Genomic DNA, 15,653 nt, shown 5'->3' on the forward strand with positions numbered 1-15,653 from the left:
GCAAAAGATACCAATGCTTCTTCAACAACTGCATGCTATTAAATGATCTGAGTAGCCTACACCTCTAAGTTATGCTACTGATCATTTTACACCTCATAATAAATGAAATTGAAAATAAAAATACCACCTGTGGGAACCCAGTGGTTCTAAAAGGCCAGAAGCCAGGCCAAAGCACCCCAGCAGCATCTTCCCCTAACAAGCAGCATCCCATCCGCTGCATCTGGCCATGTTTACAATTGTCTTTAATATAAAAGTGAGGGAAGTGTCCGCATCTGCTCACGGTGTCCACATTGTGACCACAGCGGCAGTGCTGAGGTGAATGCAGAGATAAACGTATTTTGAGGAAGATGACCTGGAGGAGGAGAGCGGGGGAGGAGAGGCGAGAGGAGAGTGGATGGAGAGAGAGTGGGACCCGGATGCTGATGCGAGTGAGGCGAAGGAAGGAAGAGGAGAGAGAAAATATCGATTTACGGCAAGAAAACCGAAGGGAGTATAATACAGGGGGCCTTCTCTCTGCTTGAACTATTATCAGAAGTGAGGAGGGGAATAAGGCCGTCGATAATAGTGTGGGTTGATCTGCGGATATCTGTGTTTTTTTGTACCTGAGCATCCGCCGGTGAGGGAGGAGGACAAGCCAAAGGAGAGAGGAGAAGATGCTGTGATCCGCTACTTGCAGGGATGTAGAAACGGGGAGAGACAGGGAGGGGGAGGACTAGGCTACCTTAAAGATGGTTATTTTGCTAGGAATATGCGTCTTACCTCGAAATATTGTGAGAATGCGGCGGCAGTCTGATCAATCTTACCGTTTGGCGTTGCCTAGAAACTTCAGGAGGTGTCGGTTTTTTTGACAGGCGGCGCGAGACGGCCGTTGGTCCAGGCGTTGAAGCTAAGCTAGCCTCGCTGCTGTGTGGGAGAGCGGCGGCGAGGCTAAATAGCATGTTGTTGCACCTGTAAAACAGGCCTGACAGACAGAATAACACAGATTTTTTTTCAGTGCAAACATCCACTTGATGTATTTGGCGTTTTGTTGGTGAACTCAACCAGCAAAAATATCAGTCTCCGCAGCAGACGTTAAAAACATTGGTGGTTTAAGGCTATAACGTTACTGTGCGATAATTTCCTTATTACCCGCGATATATAGCGAGTTAACGTTAACGCCATACATGTAAGTTAACGTAGATACGAATAAGCTAGCCAATGCACAGGAGTGAGCCTCTTTAGTTTGCCTACCTTGCCATGTTTATCTTTACAACAGCCTAATAACTTGTCATCATTTCACTTTCTCTGCTTTAATCTAGTAAGCTGTTTTCGTTCAATATCAACGTTATAACGTTACATGTTTACCGTGCTTCAGAACAAAAATATTAAGCTTTGTGTATTAACCAGGTTTAGTTAACAATGTGAATTTATCATCCAGATGTGGTAACTCAGCACCAGTTTTGACCAGTGCATTTTTACACATTCACCCAGTAACTTTAGAGTGGCAGTGTTATCACTGAAATAGTCCTTCTAATTAAAGCATCATCTTGTATCCACCAATAACTGTATCCACTGTATAATATCACAGTGCAATAACCATTGTGCAGTAGTTGTAGTGTATTAGCCTCCAGTAAGAGCAGTATGAGTAAGGAACTGTCTCTAAGTCAGTCAGCTCAATATGTTGGGCCCTACCGACTGGAAAAAACACTGGGGAAGGGACAGACAGGTGGGTAAACCAAACTGCATTTTAAACTACTATTTAATGTTGAAATGTTTACTGTAGATGACATTTGTTAGTCTCTTATTTTTTGCCTCTCTACACCTCTCATTGTGTCTTTCAGGACTGGTCAAGCTCGGGGTCCATTGTATTACGGGTCAGAAGGTTGCGATCAAAATAGTCAACAGAGAGAAGCTGTCTGAGTCAGTCCTGATGAAGGTACAGTATGACGCTGTTGAGGCTGTTGCAGTGACAATAATGCTATTTTGGCATTTAGCAAGAAGTGTTATGCTGTCCACTAACTTGTGCTCCATATTCTCTATATTTACCTTCTGTATAAGTGTATAAATTAACCTCTGTTCTGTTGCTTCAAAATTACACTTGTGCTCTGCATTAATATCTCCTGTCCATTTCTTTACATCTATCTCTTCTTCTCTCTAACCAGGTTGAGAGAGAGATTGCCATTCTGAAACTGATTGAGCATCCGCATGTGTTGAAGCTGCATGATGTTTACGAGAATAATAAATACCTGTGAGTTTCCTCTCTGCATTCAAAAGAGCCTCACAACTTGGCTCAGAGCCGTCTGCATGCTTTTCTTTTGCACTGAACTTTGGAGCAGGGCGGGTATAAATATTACTCTAAGAACTGTATTAATCTGCTTTCATCACTCTAATCTTACTTTTCTTTCATCTCCTACAATTATTCTGAAAAGTTGTATTTATCGCACTCTCTCAAATGCTTTAACACTGATGTAAAACAGCTGTTGGAGTAGACAGGCAGGTAAAAAAGGTAAATTACCAGATTTCATCTCAATATTGTGAGTCCTAGAATCCAACATCATACATTGACGGCATCTAACAGGTTAAGAGTGTCTTAGGTTAGATGTTTTTAGTATTATTATTTTTTTGTCCCTCCCCTTGTCTCTTAGTGATGAACTTTTAGAATCACACTGTATGCCGACAGGTACCTGGTGTTGGAGCATGTGTCGGGAGGAGAGTTGTTTGACTACCTGGTGAAGAAGGGCCGACTGACTCCAAAAGAGGCCAGGAAGTTCTTCAGGCAGATCATCTCTGCTTTGGATTTCTGCCACAGTCATTCCATCTGGTTGGTTTTTGAAGAGAGCAGTAGTTCTTAAATGAAACCTAAAACAATGACAAATAGGTGCCAATTTGAAATGTCATGGCATAAAAAGTTGTAAACTTAGTCAGTAACATCAAAAATGTATCTTTAACATTACTTTTTATTACTGACTTGATGTTTGCAGGCACTTATCATCCTTACATTTCTTTAAGACAAATTGACACAGTTTTGTTATAGCGTATCAAGTCAGAAATTAGTGGAAAAACTTGTGATTGTGCAACATGAGTCAACAGTCACAGTTAAACTGAAATGCCATAATCAGAACTAGAAGATTTATAGTACCTGTTGTGTGTAGTCACAGAGACCTGAAGCCTGAGAACTTGCTCCTGGATGAAAAGAACAACATCCGCATCGCTGACTTTGGCATGGCCTCCCTTCAGGTGGGGGACAGTCTCCTAGAAACCAGCTGTGGGTGAGTACCAACACTGTTAGGGCGTTCATAAATAATGTGTACACACATAAAAAGGTCATATTTCGTATTTCAGAAACAATGTGAATCTATGCATATTCTATTGTATTGTTCACCATAAAGAGTACTGTAGTTTCCACAGAAACGTAAGACTTTTTTTTATACTGTGTATACTTACCAGTTTTATTGCCAATTCTTCCAGAATGTTGCTTGTAACACATTTCTTTCAATATAGATCACCACATTATGCTTGCCCTGAAGTTATACGGGTAAGTGTTCCTCAAATTTTTGGTACCTGTAATATAAATAAGCAGATTATGTTAATAAATTATTAATTCAGTAGCAAATGCATTGTTACATGAACTATACACAAACACATCACTAATTGTTTTTAAGTCATAAAAATTTTCATTTTAAAAGTCTCAATGGAATATATAGGGTGTCACTTGGGTTGTTTTGCATACAAGAATATTATCCAGTTCTGTTATTAAAACATGGTTTCACTGTTCTTTGGACTGAGACTGACTAAATGATGGATCATAATGCTTGATCATAATTCTTTCTGTAATAAGGTTTTTTTTGGGTAAGCCTGAAATGAGCTGAAATTATCTCAGTGAATTTAATCAATGAATGTGGCTCATTTGGGTTTTGAAATAGTGAATTAACATGGATTCTGACTTTGGCAGGGAGAGAAATATGATGGGCGGAGAGCAGATGTGTGGAGCTGTGGGGTGATCCTTTTTGCTCTACTGGTGGTAAGTCTTTTAGTCCTATTTTTACAGGTCGGCCCCTTTGTAAAGGCCCCTTTGTGTGTTTGCAGTTCTTACTTCACCCTTTTTAAGTCAACCTTATTTTAATCTGTCTTTCTTTAATTCCCTCTCTCCTTTTCTCATACAGGGCGCCCTGCCCTTTGACCATGACAATTTACGCCAGCTCCTGGAGAAGGTGAAGAGCGGGGTGTTCCACATGCCCCACTTTATCCCTCCGGATTGCCAGTCTCTGCTCAAGGGCATGATTGAGGTCAACCCTGAAATAAGGCTCACGGTATGGGACGGAGGGATGTGCTCACACACAAGCGGCTCAAACATAGGTGGTTTGAATGCCGTCTAAACACCTGGAATTGATACAATTAGCCCATACGCAGGCTGTATCCAGAGATTGTCCACATTGAATTGGGATTGCCTCTCATTCCTTCCTTTTGAATATATGGGGAATATATGAAGAGAGCAACTTTATTTGACTGCTGTCATTAATATTAATCCTTTTTTAGATCCCTGCTTGTCTTTACTTTTGCATTATGTGGCGATTGTAATTATCAGAGTTGACATGGATTAGAGACATAGTAGTCTATATTGACGATGTTTCAATTGCGGGATAGTTCCAGTGCCACCTGATGTCCCTCCCCTTGGCTTTTTTTGTGTTGGCATTCTAAACTCCCGTCGATTCCAAAAACATCCTCCGAACTAGAACCGACGATGAAATTGTGTTCATCCGTTTTTTGGACTGAGATTGTCATCGAACACTTGACAGCCATTTCAATTCCAGAGCTCACACATGGTCCACAAAAACAAGTTCCTTCCCGTGGCTATTTTGCAGAGGCACCGTACCACCGCTTAGCACCGCCCAAGACGATTGTAATCGGTTTTAAGAAATGCCAATAAACCAGAGCACGTTTTCTTCTATCCAGGAATGTGTGGAGTAGCCAGACCCTCCTACACAGGGCTGTGGAGATAGGGGTGGCAATGTGAGACTAGAAATACAGTTGCGTTTCCATTGGTGCATTGTTTTAGGTGCATTATAAACAATCAGTTATCAGAAAGATGCATGCACTTTGTGATTATAATGTACAATATTCAGAACTGAGTAGGTGTCTTGTGCATGTAAAGAAAAGTCTCTGGTGTGAAGTGTTAACCCAGCACAGCTCTGCGGCCATATGGCTGTTAACAGACTGTAGAAACTAATGGCCCCATCTGCCCTGTCACCCTTTAAAGCTCGAGGCCATCCAGAAACATGCCTGGTATCTGTGAGTATACCTTCATTTTTACACACTTGACTGTTGAATAAAATAGTAATTTAAAGTGATGCATCAGATTGAATCATATGCACAACTATATCTGTGTCAATCATGTGGGTTTCGTTGTGTGTTACGTGTGTGTGTGTGTGTGTGTGGCTCCCAGGGGTGGTCGTAATGAGCCGTGTCCTGAGCAGCCTCCTCCCAGGCGAGTGTGTGTGAGGCGAATCCTGTCCCTGACTGAGCTAGACCCAGATGTGTTGGACAGCATGCACTCACTGGGTTGTTTCCGAGACCGAGGCAAGCTCACACGGGATTTGCAATGTGAAGAGTAAGTATTTTTTTCAACTCTTAACTGTGTTTCATAGTGCCCGGTTGTACGCTGAGTGACCAGAAAAATTGAAAAGATTAGATATAATGCAATGCAATGGCCATAGACACACTACTGCTTCATTTACAATGGACAGATATGATATGAGGCTATAGTATGTAATGATTTGGAAATACTGTATTGAAAGGTTAAATTATTTCCATACATGGAGTAGCAAAATAAGAAAAAATAACCGGAAGGAGATGGATGGATGTATGGAAGATACAATAAAAATACAGTACATTGGACAACAACATTAAACAAAAAATAAGATTTTTAAAATCTTTAAACACCTCTCACGGTGTCAACAACAATTAAATAGTACATGTTGCACAACAAGGACTGGTGTATTGGTTTGTGGATGGGAGTTACTATTATTATGGTTACTCAGTCATGTATTTAAAGAGTTTCCACATCTGATTTTTGTTGACCCCTGTGTATTGTGGACAGACATTTTGAGTGCTGTCTGAAAGCGGAGAGGGGATATGGCTTCCTCTCCATCATGCCGTGTCAAACTCCTGTTCTGAATCAGGTTGAGTGACTCGCCACAGGGTTAAAGCATGCAAGATGGTGGATACACTGAAGCGGTGTGATCTAGCCTCACAAATTTCAAAGTCATGGTGCAGCCAGGTGCTCGTTGTCACAACAAAGGGATATTGAGGGCTTCAAATGATGCGTTGGTTTGTGCTCGAAAAGGTCTGCATTTTGTTGTTGTGACGTATTAAGTTAAGGACCGCAGCCTTAGTATGGAACAGCGTAAGAAGGAGTAAGTATGTGGCCACATGTTCTTCCAGTAAATAATTTTAATAATGATCATTTTTTTAGCTGAAAGTAGTTGATAAACACATCATCCGATGAATAGAATGAACTGTTAATATACAGTACATAGCAGGCTTACCTACTCTAGTCACATATTGCTCCTTTCTACTTCGTCTTCTTTCTTTCCTTCCAAATTTTAACATCTCATTCGATGACTTTTTCTTTTTTTTTCTCAGAGAAAACCAAGAGAAGATGATCTATTACCTGCTGCTGGACAGGAAAGAGCGCTACCCCAGCTATGAGGATGAGGATTTGCCACCGCGCAATGATGTAGGTCAGTCTTTAGGGGGCAGGAAGGATCCACTCATGGGCGAGAGCTGCTTTTCTCAGCCTCAGTTTCTGTGAAGGAATTGTACAACAGTCAGTGTCTGGTGTCCCACACAGGTACTCATTACCTCTGCCAATGAATTTGCGTGATTACTTTTTTGATGAAATAAAATAATTTTTCACCGATAGCCTAAGAATCAGTAACTGGGATCTCCACTATTAGCAATAAAACGTGAAGCAATGTGAAAGACAGACAGACAGAAATGTTTGCCCTACTTGTTGGGCAAAAAGCCTCTCTATTTTTGTCTTTATGGGCTTTATTTTTATGGAATTATGTAACATTTATAATAAGTCATAACTGTCTTTTAAGATATTCAAAACAGACTTTGCAGGACATCTGCAAGATTTTTCTATGGGACAAAACTGGGAGAAAGCAGCTACAGTATTCTGTCTGTGCAAATGACGCAACGTTTATCACCGTCACAACGAGCCAAAGGCCTGTGGAAAAAAAATCACTTTCAACATAATCATACTTTCTAGTACTGAAAGAAAAAATAAACGTGATAAAAGGGAGCGGGATGATGAAGATGCAGAAACATCTCTAACAGCAATAGCAATAGGTTTTATATGAAATGTATTTTTATTTTGAGAAACACTTTAACAATACCACTTCCAGGGGAAAGAAACAAACAATCTTTTTGAGAGTAATCTTTTTTTTTTTACGGCAGTTGCACAACATATCATGTATCATGTCATTAAAATGCAGCTTTAACATAATCTTTGAACTGCTAATGGATGTTGGTAAATCCAGTCATAACTTTAATGTGGTGCTCTACAGCAGACCCTCCTCGAAAGCGTGTTGACTCTCCGATGCTGACGCGCCATGGCCGCTGTCGCCCCGAGAGGAAAAGCCTGGAGGTGCTGAGTGTTACTGAACAGGGGTCCCCTACCCCACCTCGCAGGGCCCTGGACACAGCTGCACACAGCCAGAGGTGCAGTATATTGTGTTTATACAATACACACAATCTAAATGTTGCATACAAAAAATGCATGTTGCACACAGTTTCTTGTTGGCTATACACTGTCTTTGTTCACCATCTTTTGAACTCTGGTCTGTTTGTCAGGTCTCGCTCAGTCAGTGGAGCATCAACCGGTCTCTCCTCCAGCCCTCTCAGCAGTCCCAGGGTAAGGGCCTGTTGGCCAATTTATTTAACAAACTCTTCACAGTTTTGCTTTGATTACCTGCACTGTTTCTGAAACATGATGCAAGCATGCTTTAAAAAAATTGTATTATTTCACTCCACTCCTACCTGTAACTTACAAGTACAGTTAAAGGATATGTATTAGAGATAGTCACAATTTTTGGAGTCCATCTTAAAATAATAGTCAGGTGCCCGTATGGGCCTTTAAGCTGTTTTAATTCCTTCCATCCATACTGGCCTTCCCAGTGCTTCCCAAAGTTACAGACATTTATTGAATTGCCTCTTTGGGTTTTTAGCCTTCTACTGCAGCTCAGCAACCAAACACTGCTCAGATAAAGATAAGCTTTAGGAAGGATTGTGGACGTTGTCCCCATCACTTATATTGAAAGCACATTAGAAAGGATATCTTAATTGCCATGAACAGGAGGAAGGACTACAGCAAGCAAAAACTCTTTCAAGGTTTATATGGGCACCTAATTATTATTTTAGGACTGACTGAAAAATTGTGAACCTATCCTTTAAAGCCTCAATCTTCTATGTGTATGCTCCACATGGTTAGCATTTCCATTTAGGCCATATTTTGACAGATAGGTGATAACAGGACTGTGTTAACCAATTATAGTTTGGGATTTTGGGAAGTATGGGACTGGTCAATAATTCAGTATTGTTAGTTATTATCTCTTCAGAAGTTTTGTAACAATATTCCCATATCAATATATTGTGGTTCACATGGCTATATGACCGATAACAATATCTGTCTAAGAATTTAATCTTTAATACTGTAAAACATATTGCTTTGGTTCTTTTAGCATAAAACCATTAGATTCAATTGTATGTATATGTGTTTAGCTTTTTACATGTCATTTTGAAAGTGTTACTAATTATAGTATACACTATCAATATTGAAATGCTGATATACCAAAAATATATATATATATATAATATATGATGACTATCACAACTTGTTTTGCCAGTATTGCCTACCCCGATACTAAACTGCTTTAAAAAAAACGTAACCATTCTTACACATCATCACAACACCAGTTCCTCAGATTAAATCCCACCCAACAGGAGGTTTGTGTGGCATTGTTCTTCTGTCTTCATGTCACTTCTCTTCCTCACCATGCATGAACTAGTTGTATGCACAGAATGTATCATAGAACCGTGAATTAGATAACTTATTTTGGTTCATGGAATTATTTGCTTTCCTGGTCTGCTCAAGTTCTGAACTGCATTACATCATTAAACAGTCCATAGACGGTAACTAAATCAACCTTAACTGCCAGCAATAACTAAACAGTAACACCTTTAATGCCACTGTCCTCTGTCACTGCATTGTTAACCCTGTCACAACCACAACTGTCACTAAACCTTTACTCACATACAATACTAATGGCACAAAAGACTAAAGCCCCAAAATGAAAGCTTTTATAGACAGCACTGGTAGTATTGCATTTGACACTTTCACTACAAGATACACTCTTTTGTCACAAAGCATGATATTCATTTCCATCCTTTCTCCATGTTCCATCCCCTCTCTTTCTTGTTATCCATCTCTCTCCTCCCCACTCCCCCCCCACAAACCTACTCCCCAGTCCTATCAAAGCCCCGTCTTCACTTTCAGCCAATCAGACGTCACCTCTGCCACCGCTACCCCCCTCACAAAGGAGCCCAAACAGGGAAACGCCACTACTCCTCGTTCAGCTCGGGCTCATGACAAGCTCAAAACTCCCCCCAACCCAAAGACCCAGACCCTGCCCACCAAAGGACCGTCCGACCGACCCCATCTGCAGCCCATCAAGTCCTTGCCTTTGCACAACCCATCCTCCCGCTCACCCTCCCCTTCTTCGCTCCTGTCACCCATCCCTCGTTTCTTCTTCCCATCGTCCTCTGTCCTAAAGTCCGTGACTAAGAGCTTCTACCCAAACTCTGCCCACTCTGTGCCGCAGGTCACTCCCCAAGGCTCTCCGTTGCCCACACCTTTGGGCACCCCTGTCCACCACCCTCACCACCCCTCCTCTACCCCGCCCTCCTCTTCCTCGTCCTCGTCCTCCTCGCGGGCGGAGGGAGGGGGAGGGGTGGGCTCGCTGTCGCTGACCCCGCCCTCCAGCCCAGGAGGGGGAAGCGGTATGGCAGCCAGCAGCTCTGCCCACTGGAGGACTCGCCTCAATTCTTTCAAGAACAACCTGCTGGGCTCACCTCGTTTCCATCGCCGTAAACTTCAAGGTGAGTTTGGTACGTTCACCTAAATATTATGTGAGTTTTGTTAATTTTTCTTCCAATACACTATCTGTATAGGACAACTGAAGTAAAGTTGGTCATCAGTTTCAAAAGGTTTCCTCCATTCTTACAACTGGTAAAACATTAATTTTCTGTTATATCCTTCAGTATACCAGACCCTTTATAATGGCAATGGATTATATCTCAAATATTACTTTCTTCTGGCTTCCATCTGAAAATCTAATTTTTTTCCCAAATGTTAATTTTAATAGTGAGTTGTCTATTTCAGTTCCTACATCAGAAGACATGTCCAGTCTAACACCAGAATCCAGCCCTGAGTAAGTCACACTCCTTGAGATAAATTGCTGAGGTATCTCTTGTTTTCTCTCTCTAAAGCTGTGTGTCTCTGCTCTTGGATGTTTCCTATGGCTTTGTGTATTTGCTCCTACTGTATATTTTTTGTTTGGCTACCAGGCTGGCTAAGAAGTCGTGGTTTGGGAACTTCATTGGCTTGGAGAAGGAGGAGCAGATCTTTGTGGTGATCAGAGACAAACCTCTGAGTTCGGTCAAAGCCGACATTGTCCACGCCTTCCTGTCTGTGAGTATCTGATGTGGTCTGTCTTTCGCGCCTCTCACTATCAAAGCTCATTTGTAGAAAGCATGGCTCTCACTGGCAAAGCTGCACTCTCATACTGTTCGCACTTCCTTTCTTTCATTATTTCACTTTTCTCTTTATTTCAATCTTGCTCACTCGTGGCACGTTGATAGATTACTTTGCTTTTACCAATGGCTCACTCTTTCTCTCTTCTCCTCACCCTCACCCTCACCCTCACCCTTTGTCTCCCTATACTCACGTTGGCCCCCGTACCTCTCCCGCCTCGTAAGTCTGTCGGTCTCTCTGCTTCTTCTCCCCACCACACAGATCCCGTCACTCAGTCACAGCGTTCTCTCCCAGACCAGCTTTCGAGCAGAGTACAAGTCCTCCGGCGGTCCCTCTGTCTTCCAGAAGCCCGTCAAGTTCCAGGTGGACATAGCTTTCTCCGAAGGCGAGAGGGAGCGGGACAGGGAGAGGACCGAGAGGGAGGGCAGGAGGGAGACGGGAATCTACAGCGTGACTTTCACCCTTATTTCAGGCAAGTGGAGAGGATATTTAACCCTTCAATTGGGAATTGTATCAACATTTTTTAAGTACTTTTGTGTGTACTTACGGTACTTAAAATAAAAGTTTAGCATTTTGGGAAAGTACGCAGATTGGCTTTCTGACAGAGAGTTATAGGGGAGGTTAAATACTGTTAGGTTCATTATGTTACTGTTGGACACAGCCAGGCTAGCTGTCTCATCTTGTTTCCAGTCTTTATGCTAAGCTAAACTTACAGGCTGTTGGCTGTAGCCTTATGGATCACTTTTGTATTATCTACCTTTAAGGACGGGAATATTTCATAAACTATTCCTTTAAATAAAAAATAAAAAAAACCTGGCTCTGGATGCTTGGCCAGATTCTTAGTCGTGTTTACTTATTCTCTGATTCAGACATTTCCTGACTTAAATCCCAATTTTGTTGCTTTTAATTCTGTATTTTAAGACTGAATTTAGTGTAGTGATGTATCTGAGAAGTAAGTGGCCAAATTAATAAAAACAATTTGAATACAGCAAAATATGATGAAGACACATCATGTCAAACTTTGGTAAACTAATATTATACTCACTCCTTAACCTAATCTCTAAGTAATTTCCCTTTCTTCTGCTTCCACATCATCACCACGAAAAATAGTCCAACACATGACCAGTTCATGCAATCACCAAGGGGTTTATGTCATGAATCAAAAATACTTATCCCCCAAACTCAAGTATCATATTGTGTGCTCTATCTCCAGGTCCGAGTCGCAGGTTCAGAAGAGTGGTGGAAACAATTCAAGCCCAGCTTCTCAGCTCCCATGATCAACCCATGGTGCAAGCCCTATCTGGTGAGACTGCTTTTACACACTTTTGTGCACTTTTGTCACATTTGTGCTGGGAACATCTTTCAGTATTTACAGAAGAGGATGGTGCTGTTATCACCATGGTCTGTCCATAACCAACCTATCTGCTATGCCTCGAGCATTCGGTCTATATTCACATTTAATCTTTTGCTTAAGCACTGCAGGCTCCCATCACCTGCACCGGCCGAAGCAGAGGGAGAGCGGCAGTTGCCGCTTCTGACTTTAACGCTCACCCCCCACTTTTTTAATCACACATGCATTTCATTCATTCCTGGCCCTGGCCTATAGGCACTGTAGCATCATGTATACGTCGAGAGTCACTTTCCTGTTCTCCTCTCCTGATCCCTTCCCAGATGAGAAGAATGGCCGGCCCCATGGGACCCCCACCCGCCAAAACTCTAGGCGCTCCGAGGGTGGGGGCGACAGGTGTGAGTGGGGCGACCGAGCAGATGGCGGAGGCATAGGCGGCAGCGGGGGAGTTCTGCAACGCAGAGGCTCGGCAAAGGAAAGAACCCGACTGCTGTCCTCCAACGGAACCCAATCCCAGCCGTAGGATAGAAAGTGAGACCACGCAGCAGGATGCCTGAACTACACCGGAAAGAAGACAGTGTAACTTCATTTCAAAGTATCCCTGCAAGCCATGAGCTACTCCTACTCTTCATTGACTAAGTTATTGAAGGTGCTTGACCATAGCAAGGATTAAGACTTTTCCCCATCACGCTTTTTTTTTTCTCAACTCAACATTCTTTTGATCTTCTGGATCACCAGGATTCCTACCCTTAAATGAGAACCAAGTGTTAAGGAATCACCCTTTAATGAAAAAAAATAATATGTGAATGAGCAGTTTTGGTATCCATCATAGATACAGCTTCACAGATCAAACTAGGAATTTTGAATTGCTAATGTGCATGCCAGTTAGCAAATCAGCCTGCTAAAGGATGCTGAAATGATAAGATAGGCTAGTCTACCATATCATTGTAATACAGTATTCAACACCAAAAATAAATCATGGTCTTACTCTTCAAAGTAACCAGTGCGCTCATATCATTATCAAGCAACATGCAACTACCAGTCCATACTGAATGAAATATAGATGTATCTCAGCAGAGTTAACCCTAAGAGTTATCAACCTGCTCTCTCTTCAGTGAGTGGTGATGAGCTGAACAAAACGTCCGAATTTTCTCAGGAGAAACTACACCCTGGAATTCCAGCAGTGTCTTCTCCTGGGGTAAAGGAAAACCAACAAAGTAAGCTAAGTAATTGAATGTGAAAAAACAAACATATTTTTTTATTTAATTTTTATTTATTGTTTACAAATTTATTTTGAGGATGTCAGTAGCACAGTGATAGCAGTAAAGACAGTAACTGATATTACTCTACAGTGTCGGAGAGGGGGAGCTGACCAGTTGCTTTTAAGAAGGCAATCTTTTCAAGTTAAACGTGATTCTTTTGTATTTTCTTTTTACTCAGAGACAATATAAAACAATGCATCTTAGATTTTCGCATTGGACTTCTGTTGCTCTGAAGAAAAGTATTTTTGATTTGAACAGAAATATGAACATTACTTTATGAAAAAAAAAAAAACACTATGAGTGAATAGTTCCATGAACCTCATCACAGCTGTTTGCGCCCAGATCGAATGAGAAAAGCATTCCTGGCCCGCGGATCAAACAGAAGCCACCTTTCTCGTCGAGCTTGTCTCCTATTGCCATAGTATTCATGTACTGACTCAGAATAAAAAAAACAAAAAAAAAACAACGTAAATTCATCAATGGACATTTTCATAATGCCGGACTAAGGCTTGCGATGTCAATTCCTTGTTGAACAGGACTTCAAAATGGGAAGCAAACAAAGAGTCTCTTAACCCCATGCTCCTCACTTCAGTGTTCACCAACAAGCCAAGTAGTCCATCACTGCACCCACGCTCATCGCCAGAGAGTCGCACCATTTTTGCAAGCAGACGTAGAAACTCGGGACAGTCATGTATTACTCCAGCACTCTATCAGACTACAGTAGTTGATGTTTTTCACCAGTCTTCCATACAGCACAATATGCAACAAAAGTGCAGAATGTTTTCAGAGAGATACACAGTGCTACAGTTCTGTTTATTTTAAAGAGTATTTTGTTTTTGTGTTCATATTTGTCCACTTACTTGTCCATATATTTATTTATATGTATTTAATTTTTTACGGTCACATGGCTGTTTGTGTCATGTATTTGTTTACGAACTAGATTTTATGCCAACAAAAATTCATCGAGAGCTAATTCAACCTTTCACTTGTCGTTATAGCAGTACTTCTCCAATGATGTTTATATCTTACATCTCTTTTATCACGCTTATCTCTGGTAACTGGAACGTGTGTGTGAGACGGGTGGATGGTGGCTGAGTGAGAGCGAGCTGAAAACTTTGCAGCAGATGCATTTTGAGCTGATCACGTACGGCCATTTCGACTGACCCAGGAATATATTACATTAACTAACATAGCCAAACCATACCAGGCATTCTCACACACATTAAAATGCTTGCTAATTTGCGTCATCTCTTGCTTTAATGCCTTTGTCCCTTTGACCTGTCTGTCTGCTTTTTCACCTGTTGTGTAGCCACCATCACAAGAGAAATTGTACAAAGTTGTTTGCCTCACTGTCCGTACACACTCTTTGATTGCTCACCATCACCAAATTTCATCTTTCTCATCACCACATCACCTCCACTTTCATTGACCCAACTCTGGCTAAGATTGTAAACTATTCTCCATTCATAAGGGTCAGTAGAATAAGGTGTTTAAAAAAATGAAATGTCTGTATCATAATTTAAATATAAAAAGTGCACTATTATAACTATTGCCTGTGATAAAAGAACAATTATGATTGAATTGATGGTCAAAATAAAGAGAGATCCACCTTATTGTTATGGTTACAATAATAAACCCTAAATTCATGTGTGTGTCTATTTAGTTTCTGGTTTAAAATAAACGTGGCTGTTTATTTTACTTTGCATTAATGGAAAGAAAGGTAAAGCCTTAGATACAAACATTATATTAGTATTTGCTATGATATCAAATATAATCACAACATAAACCTAAACCTGGTCATTATTCTCAAAAAAGATACAAGTGAGAGAAAGTCTGCTAATGAGCTTTTCCGCTAGCTGTCAATCACATCTTATAGGTTTGCCAAACAAGTTTTTCAGAGCTTTCAACACATGTGGGGTTGTACCATGGACCAGTCTATGGGTTGTACAGAAAACTCACCACCATAACATGACTGCAAGAAGTTGAAAAAAAAAAAAATTGTAAATGGACTTTGAATGAAAGTTGTTTTTTTTCTGTCAGGACGAGAAATGTGTAACAATAGTGTTTCTCTGAATAATAGTTCAACTCACATACTCACATAACATTTGCTATGCCACGGATTATTTCTTAACCCTTGTGTTGTCTTCACTTTCGGGACCCTCTCGTGTCCTTCGGGTCAGATTGACCCCTGACTTATTTAGGGTTTTAAAAACAATTCTTAAAATTTAAGAAGAGTTAAAATTTTACT

General features: G+C 41.1%; 1 protein-coding gene across 15 annotated transcripts; it reads left to right on the plus strand.

Annotated features, from left to right (window-relative positions):
* Positions 1 to 374: 374 nt before the first annotated feature.
* On the plus strand, positions 375 to 15,049 carry brsk1a (BR serine/threonine kinase 1a). Of its 15 annotated transcripts, none has more exons than XM_032502673.1 (19): positions 375 to 1,705; positions 1,821 to 1,915; positions 2,142 to 2,227; positions 2,660 to 2,800; positions 3,132 to 3,248; positions 3,481 to 3,514; positions 3,932 to 4,000; positions 4,143 to 4,289; positions 5,237 to 5,268; positions 5,423 to 5,587; positions 6,622 to 6,719; positions 7,551 to 7,704; positions 7,837 to 7,897; positions 9,510 to 10,149; positions 10,424 to 10,472; positions 10,609 to 10,732; positions 11,020 to 11,267; positions 12,009 to 12,098; positions 12,455 to 15,049. In XM_032502673.1, exons 1-18 carry the CDS (start codon positions 1,621 to 1,623, stop codon positions 12,070 to 12,072), a joined length of 2,409 nt encoding a protein of 802 aa, XP_032358564.1. In that variant the 5' UTR covers positions 375 to 1,620; the 3' UTR covers positions 12,073 to 12,098; positions 12,455 to 15,049. The 15 variants fall into 15 exon arrangements, with proteins under 15 accessions (XP_032358564.1, XP_032358565.1, XP_032358561.1 ...); XM_032502674.1 differs by having other exon boundaries at positions 12,467 to 15,049; XM_032502670.1 differs by having other exon boundaries at positions 376 to 1,705; positions 11,057 to 11,267; positions 12,467 to 15,049.
* Positions 15,050 to 15,653: the final 604 nt, after the last annotated feature.

This window comes from Etheostoma spectabile, chromosome 21 (assembly GCF_008692095.1).
Source record: "Etheostoma spectabile isolate EspeVRDwgs_2016 chromosome 21, UIUC_Espe_1.0, whole genome shotgun sequence".
NCBI lineage: Eukaryota > Metazoa > Chordata > Actinopteri > Perciformes > Percidae > Etheostoma > Etheostoma spectabile.